The 16807-nt window shown below is 39.0% G+C and overlaps 1 protein-coding gene across 1 annotated transcript; it reads right to left on the bottom strand.

Annotated features, from left to right (window-relative positions):
• Positions 1–720: 720 nt before the first annotated feature.
• Positions 721–16660, bottom strand: LOC121961912 (SH3 domain and tetratricopeptide repeat-containing protein 1-like). Its single transcript, XM_042512019.1, is given in 20 exon segments — positions 721–1684; positions 3266–3462; positions 3655–3805; positions 4510–4632; positions 5394–5544; positions 6161–6341; positions 6437–6658; positions 6748–6888; positions 7944–9308; positions 9414–9452; positions 10383–10513; positions 10631–10826; positions 11010–11086; positions 11677–11875; positions 12062–12202; positions 12292–12397; positions 12770–12900; positions 15687–15758; positions 16495–16536; positions 16539–16660. Coding segments are annotated over 20 exon segments (3975 nt in total). The 5' UTR covers positions 16594–16660; the 3' UTR covers positions 721–1429.
• Positions 16661–16807: the final 147 nt, after the last annotated feature.

Raw genomic sequence — 16807 nt, 5'->3', positions numbered from 1 at the left:
GGTAATCGTTGTTTTGCAGCTTCTCATTGTATTTTAGTAATGTTATATATATTATATTTCACAAGGTTGAATATATGTTTGCAGTCACTGTGACCAAATTTTGCCACAAGTGTCACAGTTTCATTGTGTATCATATAAACTGAGCCTAGCTATAGTTCAGCTCACAAACCAGCTACATCAGCTGATCTCAAGCAGCCCAGTCATCTGATAGATCAGCTGATAGATCATATTACTCTTTTCTATGCAGCAACTTGTAAATCTCATTTCAGGGCATCCTATTTAAACTGCTTTAGCCTGCTTACTGTTGCTGCTTCTTCAGCATGTCACTTTGCAACCTGGTTCCACCTCAGCTCCTCATATTCATGCTGTGTCTGACTTATCAGTGTCAAGTCTTGTTTGCTGCTCTACCTGCTTTAGGCTTTTCATGCAGGCACATGGAAGGGCAGGGAGGTTTGCTCTCTCTGCCTCTGACTTTCCTTGTGCGCTGTTGGATGGCAGAGAAGTGTGCTTTCTCTGCCCTTGGTTTTCCTCGTAGGCGCATGAAGGGTGGAGAGGTGCTCTCTCTGCCCTAGGCTTTACATGTAGGCACGAGGAAGGGCAGAGAGCTCCAAGAGCAGAGCCATACCGCCAAATAACATACTGCAAATGGAAATTAAGTTTTCTTTGACTAATGTGGTCCGAACTAAAATACTTACTCTCATGGCTTTGATGATTAACAGCTTTAATTTACAGCTCTGTCTCTTTTACATAAATATGCTTGTGGCTGCAGAAGAAAACCCAAAGTTAACTTAGCCAGCTGATAAGCAGTTTAATGATACCACTGTTCCGTAATGGTTTCCTGTCTTTATAACTTTTTGCTTGGACATAGAGCCTCTAACTGAAAACATAGGAGCAAGCCACCAGATAAGGAATATTAAAACAAGTACCAGAAAACATAAGATTTCATTATATGCAGCTGATGTACATGTGTTTGAGTGATCAGTTGAAATCTGCATTCTTCTTCTCCTTCCAAAAAAAATGACAAAAAGGAAAGGAATAAAATTCATAAATGACTGTGCACATCGACCCAATTTTTAAGGCAATTACACACAATTACAATACAATATTCTAGGTTATATTTATCTATTTATACATTTTCTGTGGGTGGATTGACAGAGGCCTGAGTAAAGTTGAATCCTGATGTTTTGAATGTGTGCAACATACAGTTTTCACAATGCAATAGATGAATATTATCTTATCCAAGTAAGGTTCTGAAGGTGGGGTTTCCTTTGGGAATCGTCAAATTTGTGCTGTTGTTTTAATGCTTAAGACATAATGCTTCTCATGAAACATATTTTTCTATGTACCAAAAAAAGAACATTCATCCAGCCATCTGCTAAAGTTTAGTTTTTCGTATGAAACAAAGATTTGACCTCTCAAAGTGTCTTTCCTATTGTCTGGTGGTCTTGTACTGTGAGGCGCTGCTATACTGTTGATCCGGTGAGATATTAATCCTCCTCACGTTCAGCTCTGCCGCAAATGCTCTAGCCTTCTGGTAGAAGAAGAGAGAGAGCTCCCGGTCCTCTAGGAAGTTGTGGTAGATGGTGGCGAGGCGGGTGCACAGCTGCAGCTGAGACCTCTTGTTGCCCAGATCCATGGCTGCAGCTAGAGCCAGGTGGTAATAGCCTGCAGCGTCAAACGGGTCCTGTAGAGATAACATAAAAAAATAATGTAAAAAATGTACAGATCTTTAAAAACTGAGTCAAATTATTCATCATTATGGAAGCTCTGAGACGAAAGGTAAAAATGTTGACAATGTCAGCCAAACACTTTATCTCCGATTTAGGGGAAAACTTCCCTTATTTCCTGTGTTGGAGAAAATTTCCTCAATCTCCTATGTTGGAGATAATATGTGTTGTTGTCAGGTTCCGCTGTCTGTTAAGTATTTTATTTTCTCCCTGATGTTTCATGTCTTGTCTTCCTGTTTTATTTTGTGATCACTCACCTCTGTCTCTGTTCCAGGTTCCTGTCTGCCCCGCCCACTCCTCGTCTGTGTGCACCTGATCCCTGATTGTGTCTCCCGCACCTGTGTCTAATCACTCCCCATTAGTCCTGCATATATTCCCCCTTTGTGGCTTGTCTTGTTGCCAGTTTGTTGATGTTCCTAGCTCATGTACCAGCATTTTTTCATAGCTTTGTCATAGCATTTTCTTGTTTGAACCTTGCTTGTTTTTCGAGTTTGACTGCTTTCACATGTGCCGACCTCTGCCTGGAATAAACCTTGTTTTGCTGATTTCACCTGGTCTGAGTTGTGCATTTGAGTCCTGCCTTTCCTGTGCTGAAGTCACAGAAGACATCATGAGCAGGCGGTCCTGCAGGCACCACTGCACAGTTCCAACATGTTTTACAGCAGATGTTTGTAGTTAGTTAACTAAGAAGGCAAAACCTTTTGTCTATGCTGCATTTGGCTGATTTTTCAGTGCATTTGTTTCGTGCACTTAGTGATTCATTCTGCAAGGCTTTCTCACTCTCAAAACAGCCTAATCAATAAACCAGAACTTTAACTCCTACATAGCAGATCATATCTTCTACATAGGTGACAAACTTTTTGGCTTTATGGTTTTGGCCATCATTTGCTTCTTAGGTCATTAAAGAATCAAAATGTTTGGGACTAAAACATTTTTAGAGAGAGATCTTAGAGTTAACAAATACACTTCTTATCAAAACGATGATGTCGCACCTTTGGCAGATTACCAACATTTAGCTAGACGTGAGGTCTAATTCATGTTGCAGGTGCGTTGTGCACAGTGTAAAAAGAATAGGTAGCATTTTTTGGCAATTGGCCACAAAGCATTCTGATGAAAACAACTATTTGCTTCCTCTTTCTGAAGAAACTATTTTATACCCGAGACAACAAAATAATTAACTTGTGATTTTTAGATCAAGGGCTAACAAAAATGATGGTGACTCTTGGGTGAATTGGTGACTAAATTAGAAGCTTACAAGACAACAGATCTGGTTTCTTCAGAGCCACAGGAACTGGTCTCAAGTGCTTAAGTAAGAATTGCTTGTTCAGCTAGCAAACAGCGTTAAGTACTGAAACTGGACCAGAAACCATGGCTGGAGTGTTACGTTAAGACCATAGTTCCTTCTGTGAAAGCGGGCTAGAACATCCAATAGAACTCTGATCCAAGATAAATAACATATAACAAATGTCACATATTAGGAAGGAATTCCCTTTTCAATTTGAAATGTAAAACAAAAACAAAAACCTTCAATCTGTTACCTTCAGGTCATAGAATATGATGTCCCCCAGCGTCCGGTACACTCGGACATAGTACAGTGTCTCTTCATCAAACAGCAGAGGTGTCGGACATAGGGTCAGGGTTTTTAGGTAATAGTGTTCAGCCAGTTCATACTGGTCCAGACAGTGGTACAGAGAGGCCAGACGATGGTAAGCCACTCGCTCATTCAGACGCTCACCTGGATGAACAATCAAACACAAAGAAAGACACTTGTATTTAACTATAGCACATGACTTCAAACTGTCAGGGCTCTGTTCAGAGCAATAAAGAATATCATGACATTTCATACTGATAATTTGATTTTTTAATAGATGTGGTCCACAAATTTAAAACAAACATAGAAAAATTTTACGTTGGAGGTTTTCCATACCCAGTGTGATACTGATGTGTAGTGCAGTCTGCGCAAACTCCAAAGCTTCCTCATACAGCTTGAGACTGAGCATCAGTTCAGTCAGCTTATTACACAACCTGAGCCTGGAGTGCACGCTGCTGCTCTTCACTGCGATGGGAAGGGCACGGTCCTACATGGTGGAATACACAAATACACAGGACACCAAATAGGCTTAAAGGATAACTCCAGATTTATTACAATTTGGGTCTTATTTTCTTTTTAACCATCATTCCTAACAAAACAGTAACACTGTTATAGTACAACAAAGGCCTAAGGCTGTTTAATGGATAAAACATTTTTCACAAACATGGATGAATGGTTTAACCCCTGAAACCTGAGCAAATTTGCTTTATTTTTTGCAAAAACGTGGGAAGAAGGCAACAAGCAACTTAACAAGACAGGCCCAAAAATTAGCAAAAAATTTGCAAAAATTTACAAAAAAAAAATATTTGAAAATAAACATGAAAACAGTTGTATGTATAAGTATATATACACTATGTGACATAATTCTTAATATATAATTATAAATAATAATAATAATAATAATAATAATAATAATAATAATTCCCCCCAGCTAATTTTGTTGCTCAATATTATTTTCTGCCTTTTTTGGAAAGAAATCAAGCTATTTTTCTCTGGTTTCAGAGGTTTAAAAATTTGTAAAAGAAAACTGATGTGGATCCAGGTGTTAAAGGGTTAAACCTACATAAGAATTAACTGAGATTTATATAAAAGGTGCCGATGGATATAGGCGAATAGAAGCAAGAAGTGTAAGAAATACTAAGAACAATTTTGAAATGTTTGTATGAGCTCAGTGTTTCACTCTGACTGTACCCTGTAGAAGGTGATAGCTTTGTCTCGGTCCTGGTTGCTATTGAAGAAAATGTCTCCTGCAGCTTCCAGAAGCTTCAGAAGGAACTTGGTGTCTCCTGTACTCAGAGCAACATCCTGAGCTGCCTGACAATGACATCAATGAAAAAAAAGATTAGTTTACCTGACCAAGGTAACAAAACTGAAACCAACTGAGCAGCTGCTTAGGGCTTTATGGCCACAAAAGGGCACTAAAAATACACATTGTTATTTTAGTTAGAGCTGAAATATAGTGAATCAGTACTGTGAAATCACACTGAATTTAAGTTAGGGCGGCTCGGTGGCGTGGTGGTTAGTACTGATGCTTAACAGCAAGAGGGGCAAAGTTCGGATCTTGGGGTGCCCTTCTGTGGGGAGTTTGCATATTCTCTGCGTGGGTTCTCTCCGGGGTCTCTGGCTTCCTCCCACAGTCCAAAGACATGCATGTCAGGTTAATTGTTGACTCTAAATTGTTGTGGGTGTGCATGTGAGTGTGACTGGTTGTCTGTCTATATGTGTCGGCCCTGCGATAGTCTGGCAACCTGTCCAGGGTGAACCCCGCCTCTCGCCCAATGACAGCTGGGATTGGCTCCAGCCCTCCCGCGACCCTTACGAGGACAAGCGGTTACGGACAATGAATGAATGAATGAATGAATTTATGTTGACAACAGGAAGGGGTTTTGAGTAAATTAAAAGGGGATCCGAGGAAATAGAAGTAAAGGCTTGTCTTTAATGGACGGCTCTGTCTGCAGCTGAGTTCAATTTTAGAAATGTCAATATACTGGCACTTAATACAGATCATAATTGAGTTTCAAAAGATTTGTAGATTGTGCTGCAACTAATAGACATGACACAAACTGCTCTCGGACCTGGACATAAAGGTCCACAAGTTCAGTCTGGTCCACTAGGTGGTAGATCTTCCCCGCCTGCAGCCAGCCATACGCCTCCTTCTCCCTGCAGCCCAGGTCAATGAAAATACCCAGACTGCTCTTGGTGTAGTCCAGAGCTGCCCTGTATGCCCTAAAAACATTCAAAAGCTTAGATGAGTCCTATTGCACTATACTTTAAACTCATCATCAACACCTTCAAACTAACAGGTCAGGTGTTTTTTTTGTTTTCAGATTGTCCGTAAGTACTTACATATTTGTCATTTGCATGAATGTGATATCTCTAATTTTGTCAAATTTGACCAAACATCCACTTTGAGTCAAGGACAAAGTAAGGTCACAGCAACCTCAACCTTTAAACACCAAATTCTAATCAGCTCATTGATGAGTCCAAGTGAATGTTTGTGTCAAATTTGGCAATATTACCTCAAGGTTTTCTTGAAATATCACTTTCACAATAATGAAATGAATGCAAGGTCACCTTGACCTTGACCTTTGGCCACCAAAATTTAATCAGTTTATCCTTGAGTCCAAGTGAACATTTGTACCAAATTTGAAAAAATCTCCTGAAGACATTCCCTCTTGAGATGCATGTATGTATGAACAGACAAACTGAAAACAAACTGCCTCTGGCCTCAGCTCTGGTCCTTTTTTTTTTTTTTTTTTTTTTTTGAATAGCAATCTTTGACAAGGGCAAATAAGACCATAATAAGACCATAATATATTCACACACATACTCACACACGCACCTTTCTGTGCCCAGCGAGAGGTAGAGCTGGCTGATAGCTTCCAGTGCGTCACCCTCCTGTCCTCTGTCTCCTGTGTGTCTCAGCAGCTGGACCTGGTGCTGGCTGTAGATGATGCACTGGGCCTGGTCTGGACTCTCACAGCCATACAGATGGCACAGGTGTTGGGTTGCAGTCAGCTGGCCTGGCATTGAGTGATGAGCCCAGTTCAGTTTATTGAAAATAGCAAAAGATAGCTTGCAATGGAAAACACAACACGTGTGTGACTTACATACTTACAGTCTAACAGATTTGCGTTGATAGCCAGCAGCAGAGCCCACTCATAGCATCCTTTCCCATAGTCCAGCTGGTGCTGCTTCACATAATGCTGCCCCAGCTCCAGTAACACTGTGATGAAGTTCGCAATGTGACCTTCTTCATCCAGCTCAGAGAAGAGCTGCACGGCCTCAGTCAGGTGTCTCTGTGCTAGTCTTTTGGCTCCAGCCTTTAGACATAACAGCCCTTCATGAGAATGAAGAAGCACAAAGTCATCTGACAGAACTGAATTCCATTGGAAGAGTCATCTGTAAAAACCATGCAAACTATCGTACCGAGGTTAGCCTGAGCCACAGCCCAGTTTGGCATGTCTTCATACTCTTGACAGATGTCCACAGCAGCCTCGTAACTCTCTGCTGCCCTTCGGATGTCACCCATACATCGGAGTGCCACACCACGCATGTTTAGGACCACACCTTTGTGTTAAATTAAACACATTTAGTTTAACAGTTATGAAACAGCCTGACTTCAAATCAACATTTGCCAACTTATCTCACACTGATTATTGTTTTGAATCAGTTATTACGTATTTAATACTGGCAATTCTTTTTTTCAGTTCAAACATAACCTGCCACCTCAGTCCGCCCTAGTAAAGATCAACACATGATAACACTTAAAATTTAGAGTCAAACAAACCATCATACTTCAGTTGAACACTAAACTAGGAAATAGCTCTGCAAATTACCATCAATGACTAAGGGCTAATTTTGATGTTCCACTTTCAACTTCAAAGTGAGTAGTTTAGATTACATGGTTGAGTCATAAAATTTCTTAAAATGTGTTTGATAATAATGATGGTCGTCCTGTAGGCTACATTCTAGCCAATTTCCAGCGCAGGAACCTTTTCGGTGCCATTTTTCCCCACAGTCTGTAATTCTGATTTTCTTGCCCTGATATTCTTTCACTAACCCTGACCAATTTTACTCCTCATGGTTAAACCTCACCAACCCAACCAACGATGGCGGCAAGTACTGGCCAAGACCTGGCCATGCCTTGCCAGGGAGGGTCTGATAACATCATTCTGCATGATAAACTGTTGTGTGCTTTCAGTTGGGAGAGTAGGAGCATATATTTAGTGAATTGGCTATCTGAAGTGGTGAGCATTTGTTTTTTTAGAATAACAGGCTGTCGTACAAATGGGCTTTTGGTCCAGTGGGACATTTTCCAAACTATTTGGGCTTTCAAATTATGAGTTGTTGGTTAAGTTAGCTGTGCACTCAGCAGCATTACAGCTTGGAGACAGTCTTGAGTTTTCAGTGCTCGTTTCCACCTGTGCATGTCTTTTATCATTCAACATAATGTTGCATAACTGTCAGATTCTTCATTTTAGACAAGCCCAAATTGAACTTGTCTAGTGTTTGACTGGTCCCTGTGGCTCCTTAGTCCCTATAAATATTTCCTTACACCAGAGCTTCTGAAACACTTTGTAACTGCTATTCTTCAAGACAATAAGCCATAGAAACTCACAGACCTTCCTGGGGGGTAGTGCAGTGTTCTGGCATGGAACCTAGGACAGCTTCCAGGATATCCAAAGCAAGATCTGGCTGATTGTTGTCAATATGAAGCCATGCCAGCCAGATGAGGGCACTATTTCTTTCTGGAACAGAGACAGGGACTTGCAGTGCGGTTAGACTGTTGCTGATGAGAGTATGCATATGGCTGATGGCACGTCCAACCATTCTGTGCTTGCAAAAGAGTTGGCAAAGGCAAAGAGTAAGCTGGTGGCTCAGAACATGGTACTGATCATTTCTTTCTCCTTGGACTTTGCTTGAGGAAAGGGCTTGGTATAAACATGGAGCAACTTGAGGTGGGATGGAGGTCTCCTGTTGTGAGATACCAGACAGTCTACTGACATTATCCAAAACTAGAACCATGCTTCTAAGGCAGTCCGTCAGTGTAGCAGAGGGCTGCAGAGAAGCTCTCCTGGCTGAACTGACACTGAGGTGGGGAAGTACGAGTTCACTGTACAGCCTTCCAAGAGTCAGGTATTCATGACTGGGAGAGATGCCCCATGTGCTTTGAGCTTCAGCACAAAGAACAAGTAGTCTCTCAAGATAAGGAACAGCTTTCACCCCTTCAGAATGATTCCAGTGGTGCTTCGCCAATAGATGACAAGCTCGGGCCTCTGCCATTTTGTTCTGAGAGAGAACAGCTTTCTTTAGGATGTATTTAAGAGCAGAGTTATCCTCTAAGTATTCCAGACAGTATGGGATTCCCAATAGCAAGGCAACAAGTCGCTCTGTCAGGGCAAAGAAACTTTCGGTATTCTTCTGCAAAAGGTATATGCTGACCAGGTTGGAGTAGATGCTGGCCAGTAGTCTGAGGTCCGTGAAGCCGTCTCGCGGCACACTGAGGGCTTCCTCAAAGTAAACCCGGGCCTGGCTGAACTTTAACCTCCCAGCACAGAGCTTACCCAACAGAAAGCACAAACGAGTTTGTGACCAAAAGTGTCGCTTCTTCCTGGCTGTTTCCCTAGCAACGCCCAGGAAGGCAATCAGCTCGTCCTCGTCCGAGTGACCTGTGAAGGTGGAGGAGGCAAGGAGTTCAGAACTTAGCTTATAGAGAATGCCAAACTCTTTTTTGTAGTCTTGTCCGTCCAAAAAAGAGAAGAGGGGAATGAAGTTCTCAGTGTTGTTGTTTCCTTCTACAACTGGATAAACAGTAAAACATGGAGGGCTTGTGGTTTTTTCCTCTGTAGCCAGGACAGAATCCTCTAAAGTCCCATTCATGGTCATTGGTGAATCTGGCAGTGAGTCTCTGCCTTTATCAAGAATACTCTGAATATTTCTCTTCAGGTCAGTCTGCTGCTGGGTATCAACTTTACTTGAAGAGCTGGCTGCAAAAGAGTAATGAGAGGAAAAAACTATGTTTAAAATATGTAGGAGATATTTAACAAAAAAAACACAATGACGTGACTTTTACTCAAAGTGGCAGTACTTACGTGATGTTTTTTTCTCAGAGTCTTTGTAACTGATCATATCTGGGAATGAACACAAAGTACAAGAAAGGAAATAAGAAAACAACCTAAAACCTCAACAACTGGTAAAACATGTCAAAGTCGGTCCTTAGGGCCCTTTCATAGTTTCCTCGTTTGGTCCAGACTTTCAAACATTTCAGTTTGTTCCAAATCCAGATTACAGGGGTGAAACCTCCCCTGGACCGTGGTCTAGACCAAACAGCGGAACCTTGGTCCAAGAAACAGAGGTAGTTTTTGTCCAGACCAAACTGAACCAAAGTCTGGTTAATTTCTATTGTGAAAACATTTTTTGGATGGGTTACACCAAGGTACTATTGTGCCTACATACAGAGCTGCTAGCATGGCTATGGACCCTTTTAGGCTCATTTATGCTCAAAGTTAGATTTGTAGACAGACACTCTCCATTCATTTCAAGCATATTTGTGCATGTTTTCTGAAAACTACCACCAAAATTTACAAGGGCATTGGGCATAGTTCAAGTGAGATTCGATCGTAAGAGAAAACAAACAACTTTTAACAACATTAAAAGGTACATTATTACGACCTCTTCCATCGTAACCTGGTTTGTTTTTGTCAGAATCTTTTGATTAGCCCTCCTGTGCCATTTATTGGCTACTTACACCAACATAAATGACACATAGAAGTATGAGGGCAGTAACGTTTATAACATTTGACACTGACCTAACAATTTTTGTATGTTAGGGGACTACGTCTAAATGAGCCTTAAATCTTGTACAGTCATTTGAAACTGTTTCGAGGGAAAAAACATGAAATGCCATCTTGCAAATAGGAGTGTCAGGCCAGATTGTGCTTGTATGGGTTGTTTAAAGGCAATGAAAATATATTTTGCCATCAAGCTTTAATACCTTGTTGGATATTTTGCAAACAACACAAATCTGTATATAGTAAATCAGTGTGACCTTTCTGTCTCACCCAGTTTGTAGTTCTGACCAATATCATTTTGAGATTTCTTTTTCAGTGAGGCAGTTGTTTCCTTTATGACTTTGTCCTCTTGCTGACTGAAGAATGTCCCTTCCTCTCCGTCCAAAAAAATATCTTCTGAGCTAGAAGTTGGACAAGGACAGAACAAGACACAGTGTTATTATATATTGTTTTTTTTTTAAAATAAAATTTGTGTTTTGTTAAAATGGCTAACAAAATAGTATTGAGGATGTGCTCACGCATAGATGTCAGAGGACGGTTTCACCAGGCTTGTCTTGACCAGACCCACTTCTCCCGTCGCCTCCTTCCTCCCTGTAAACCAATCAAAACAAGACACCAGGAGTCCCACAACGATGATGCAATCACCAGGTGCCAAGCTCAGCTCATCTGGGCCATCAGCATCGTACTCCTCTGTGGCCAGACAAGTTCCTCTGGCTAAGAAAAGGAGGAAAATACAGTGAGACCAGGTATAACTTTCAGTATCACTGTTTGGTTGTCCTCTAAAGAGTAAGATATTAAAGCAGTTAAAAAGCCGAATTAAAGTGTCAATTTAAATATAAGCCTTCAATATGAATTGATTTCTCTTATTTTTGTATCTACAGATTTTCCTGCACTTACCAAACTCCAGAGGGAATTCACAGGCAGGTTTCCCATCACCAACTAAAATGCTTTCTGCGCAGGATTTGAGAAACCATCTATGGACAGATGGGATCAGGTGACCACAGAGAACAACAATTAATATCTTTTCCTGTATCGTAACAGTGAAAACCACTCACAATCCCTTATATGAGACTAACTGTGTGTGTTAACCCTTTGAAACCTGGACAATTTGGCCTGATTTCTTTCAAAAATATCAGAAGAATGCAATTAGCAACTTGGGAAAAGATGACCCTAAAATTTGCAGGAAATTTATAACTACTACTAGAACTAGAAAAATAGCAAAATGAACGCAGAATCAACCAAAGAAAAAACAACTGGAAAGGAGAAATAATAATAAAAAACAAGAAAATCAAGGAGCTGACCTGGAAAAAAGTGCTTAAAAAATAAAATAATTTTGTAAAATTGTTTTAAATATACAATTATGATAATTAGATAAATAATTTTCTGACATTTTTCCCTTGCTTCATTTTTCTTTCTAAATCCACAAATTTCTTGCCATATAACATGCAGGATTTTTGATGCCAAGTTGCTTTTGCCTTTTTTTCCCCCATGTTTTCGAGAGAAATCGAACTGATTTCTCAAAGTTCTCAAGACTTAAATGCTTGTAAAACGTGTGGGATCTCACTGATAAAAAGGGACGACTGGCTCCAGAACAGGTTTGGGTGCTGTCCCTCGGGCTCCATCAGCCAGGCAGAGGACTGTCCACCCTGAGCCCAGGAAGGGAGGCTCAAACTGGGCTATGTCTCCCTGCTCTAGGTACAGGTCACCTCCAGATGTGGAGCTGTCAAACATCTGGTTGGTACTACAGCTAGCAAACAATGAACCTGAGGACATACAGAAAGAGTTGTGCATGTGAAATGAAAATTAATTTTTTAACACCTCTAAAGGATAAATAAAATGATGATAAAGTTCGGACTTATTGTTCAGTTGCACATTATTTTATTGGATTATTATGAGGTTATAAAGTACTTTTTTTGGGCAATAAGCATATGATCTACGAGCTTGTGTACCTTCCTGCATGAGGATGCCTTTGTAGATCAGGTTAAGAGTGTCCTCCTGAATTGAGACCTCGATTGCGATGTGGTCCTCCAAAGAACTGAGCCAAAACTTCTGGTCTAACAACAGATTCTCCATACAGCGACCCAGGAAACCTGTAGGAGAACAAATGTGGCATCATATTTACAAGCAGCAACAATAGATTTCTTAGCAGTGCAATATAGCAGCACAATTCCAAATCTACCTAGTGTGTAATATGTGGTGAACTTCCAGATTTCCTCAAAAGTTTTGAATTTCACAAAAATCACTTTTTCTTCACTGTTGATGGAGATGAGATGTGTGGACAGCTCCTACAGACAGAGGGGAAAAAAAGTTTAATTAAATGATAAACTTTTTATGAAGAAATTTGAGTTGTTTTTTTTTTTTTAATTGACATGTTTCCATTAGGCATATTTTATATTTGCAGTTTCAATTTTAGAGTTAATGGAAACTTTCCTGCTATTGGGTGAAGTATTCTTTTAATGTTTTAGCTGCTTAAATTCTGTCCACTAAAGAATGGCAAAGCAGGCAGACAGACAGCCTTTACAATTTGATTCATTCATCATTTATAGAGGAAGTGGAATTTTGTACAGCTAAATTGCTTGGAGCTGAATATAGGTCTGGTAGCCAGGAATGTGTGTGCATGTGTGTGTGTGTGTGCATGTTTATGTCATGAGCTGTACCGTGAACAGAGCGTTGACCTCGGTGCTGTCAGCTTGTAGAATGCGCAGTTTCCCTCTCAGCATTTCCTGCAACTCCTCGTCTGCAGGAAGACGCTCAGGACCCCTGACCACATCCAGCAGCACTGGCAGAGCTGAACACACAACAAACCGTCACTGTGCCGCATGTTCCACACACTACACATCCTGATCACACATATTTAATAACCACATTCAAGGGATGTTAGGGATGTTATCGAAAACACTTGATAACATTACATTGTAAGCAATGGTGTCAATGTAACAACAGCAGCAACTGGGGATTTAGGAAGTTATTGGGTGCAATGACGAGAGCAGGAAGTTTATCTTAACATACACCAATTTAATTTCAAATTTCTTACTTTTAATTTTAGTTAACTTGCAGTCTAATAAAGATTGATTTTTTTCTTCCAAAACAGGGTCAGCTGTAATAGCCTATATCTCCATGTGCACAGTAATTTGCTATTTCCTTACCTAAAAGGTAGTTTATGAACACTTGTTAAGGTTCATTAAAAAAGAATAAGCTGAGATGTTTCTGTTGTGGTGGTAAAAATGACTTAAAATGGAAAAAGACTGAAAATGACTATAAAAAGTCGCAAACAGCTGAAAGGAGACTCACAATGACTACAAAAAGGAAGGAAAACAAATTACAGTGATACACAAAATGACTTAAAAGAGCCATAGAGCAACTAAAATATAATTCAAAATAACCACAAATGGACAGTAACAGACATGCAAAACAAGAACAAAAACACTAAAAGTAAAGAAAAAGACTTAAAGTGACTTAAAAATGACAGAAAGCAATAACTTAAGAGACTCAAAATGAACATACGGAGACCTAAAATGACTTCAAAGAGATGAAGAGCAACAATAAAGAGACTCAAAATGATCACAAAAGACTTAACGTAACTACAAAGAAAAGGAAAGTTACATCAAAGAGACATAAAATGAACACAAAGAGACTTGAAATGGTTTCAAAGAGACAGAAGGCTTAAAAAACTTCAAAGTGATGGAAAGCAACTACAAAGAGACTCAGAATAACTTCAAAGAGACAACAAATGACTTCAAGGACATGAAAAGCAACAAAGAGACTCAACATGACTACAAAGAGACAAAACACCTTAACAAGGACACTCAAAATGACTACAAAGAGACACAAATGACTTCAAAAAGATGGAAAGCAACAACATAGAGACTCAAAATGACTACAAAGGGGGGCAAAACAACCACTGGGACAAAAAAGAGACACAAAGCCACAGAGATATGCTTAACAACTACAAAGAAACACAAAAACAAAGAACCAAAAAAAGAGGCTAAACAGCTGTGTTTGTCTTGCTTCTATGTAGGTAGTGAGAGAGGTAGTGGGGCCTTTTTCATGCCTGTGCCCAGGGGCCAATTGCTTTATAATTCATCCATGCACTCAAACTATTACAATACATGGCACTGAGCTTCCTCTGCTACCTATGAAGTGATTTGAGTCAATAATAATAAATGTGTGACTGAGTCACAGATTAATAAGTGACTTGAGAGCGACTCACAGGTTCAAGGTATAAACCACTTCATATTCGCCCACATGACTCTCAGCTGAGGTCACTTCAGTTTTACAGGTCAGGTGTTCTCTTAAGACTCATACAGGCTGACGGTTTTACTAAAAGCAATATTTTAAATGGCATTGATCTGCTTTATTTAAGTTCCTCTCCAACATACTAGCAAAGTGCTAGTAGCATGACCTCAGTAGCCTCTTGTGTGTTTTAAAAAAGATGCAAAAAGTTTAAATATTAAGTAATAACATTGTGAGAACACAGCAGGGCTGTAATCACCTATTGAACACTGGGAACAAGATTTCTCCTGTGTGATTGTGATTACACAGGAGAAATCCCTAGACACCTAGGAGATAAACTGACCATTTTTGAGCTTTTCTTTTTTAAACAAAATTATTAGATCAGTGATTCTAAAAGTGCACATACTGCAATTTTATTTTATCTTTCTGACACCGTATACTATGACATTTTAATGACATAAAAAACTATTATATTTGTAATTACTTTTTTAATATTTTAACACTTAACAAAAACTACAATGTAAAATCTGACAAGTTGATCTTACTTAAAATAATCTTGGAAACCAATGGCCTGAGAAAAAAAGAAAAGTAAATATAACTATTACTTTTAACTTATGTTTAATTTATATCTAACATTAAGTTTACTTAAAATGTAGCTTTATTAACTTAATTTTATTTAGTTTTTGCAACTTAAAAATGGCATTTCAATTACCTTGCTCTTTCTAAGTGTTAACAACTTCACTAAAGACGAGTTGTGTTTTGTTAAAATGTTTATGAAAATACAAACATGTTTAACTAGTTTGCAATCAGCAGAATGCAGATATATAGCACAGTAAATTTTAGTAAAGTTTATTGAACTTGCTAAAACTTAAAAAGATTGATTTAATTAAACTTGTCATTTTAAAGTTAAAACAACTTAACAAAATTAAGTACATATAACTAAATAAAATATATACCTAAATTAAGTAAGTAAACTTAATTAGATATAAAGTAAACATAAATTAAGACTTATAGTTATATTTATGTACATTTTTACAGAAATCAGTTTCAGAGATTCTTGTCAGATTTTATAGTGTATAACAGCTGACAGTAATGTAGCCTTCAAAACACTGATATTATATTTTTACACTTTTTAAGACATAAATGTAATGAAATATTGAGACAGCACAGTGTTTGATACTGATTGTAAACCCACAGCAACTGAGCAATGGCTTTGTTGGGGTACAGAAACAGCACTTGGACAAACCACACACTGCAATACTAAATTTATTATGATAACAGGCCTACGTCTAAAAATAAAGACACAACAATAAAAATGGCTTATCAGAAGCACCACGTTACCTGTTGGGAAGCTTTCCTCACATGTCGATACAGTTCCCTTCAGACTTGGGGTGTCTCTGGACAAACCATGCACTGTCAAACACACAAAGACGCAAGTGTAACCAAAGTTATCTTAAGGACAGAACTCATACGGCTGCTGTGTCTTTTCAAATGGAAATTGGCAAATTAATAAAACAAGTCCCCAAATCGACACAGAATAGCAATAATGAACACACACTATAGACTGCATGTACAGTGAACAATATTTAGTGTTTGCAACATGAAAACGGATCACAGCAACCAGGTGTTACTATCACTTTTAAAGTAATCTAATAACTTTCCACTAATTTATACATCAATAAAAGTATCATTTAGGTACTCTAATTGTTTTTTTTGAGGAGATAATCACAGATAAAATATTAGATTGATTGTGTATTGGTACTTTAATAAGTCTTACAACATGCTCAGAGGGAGTCTTTCAAGAAAGTTAAAGTCATAGTCAAGTCTATTTTAATTTGTAACTGAAATTATTATTATTAATACTATTATTTAATTGAGGTGGAAATTCAGTAATGGGCATTTCTATTTTGGGGTCCATTTAAAATTATGTTACTCATATAAATTAAAGAAAGAAAATCATAAAGCGCTAGAGATAATTGTAATCAATGATCGATAATGATATTATTATAATGATAATAATAATGATGATGATAATAATAATATAGGCTAACGCCAATTCTAATTTTGGGATATACAATTCAAAAGTTAGTCTCCATGACGACATATTGCTCTTGCTCTGAGGTGCCTATTGTAAAAGAAGTCCAGATACCCATTCTGCCGGGTCGGTTTGGTGTCTCCGGCGCCTCCCGAGCTGCTGGCCGTCTGCGGAGATCCTCCTCCGGTACTTGCGCTCCGACCTGGCTGACATGTCCACTCCGACCGTCCAGTGTCCCCCAGTGATCAGTCAACACCTCACCATCACATGCTTCTACCAGCAAAACTTCTGTCCAACTACAAGAGACAGGAGTGTCTCTGTAACCACAGTCCCTGTCCCGGTGTTTCCTTTCAAAATAAAAGTGCCACTGACAAAAAAAAAGTAAGAAAAAAGTGACCTTAACTGACCTCTAACCAAGTGGTTTGCA

Source organism: Plectropomus leopardus, chromosome 23 (genome assembly GCF_008729295.1).
Source record: "Plectropomus leopardus isolate mb chromosome 23, YSFRI_Pleo_2.0, whole genome shotgun sequence".
Taxonomy (NCBI): domain Eukaryota; kingdom Metazoa; phylum Chordata; class Actinopteri; order Perciformes; family Serranidae; genus Plectropomus; species Plectropomus leopardus.
Note: the sequence above shows the minus strand (reverse complement) of the source record. Positions and strands in the feature narration are given on the sequence as shown.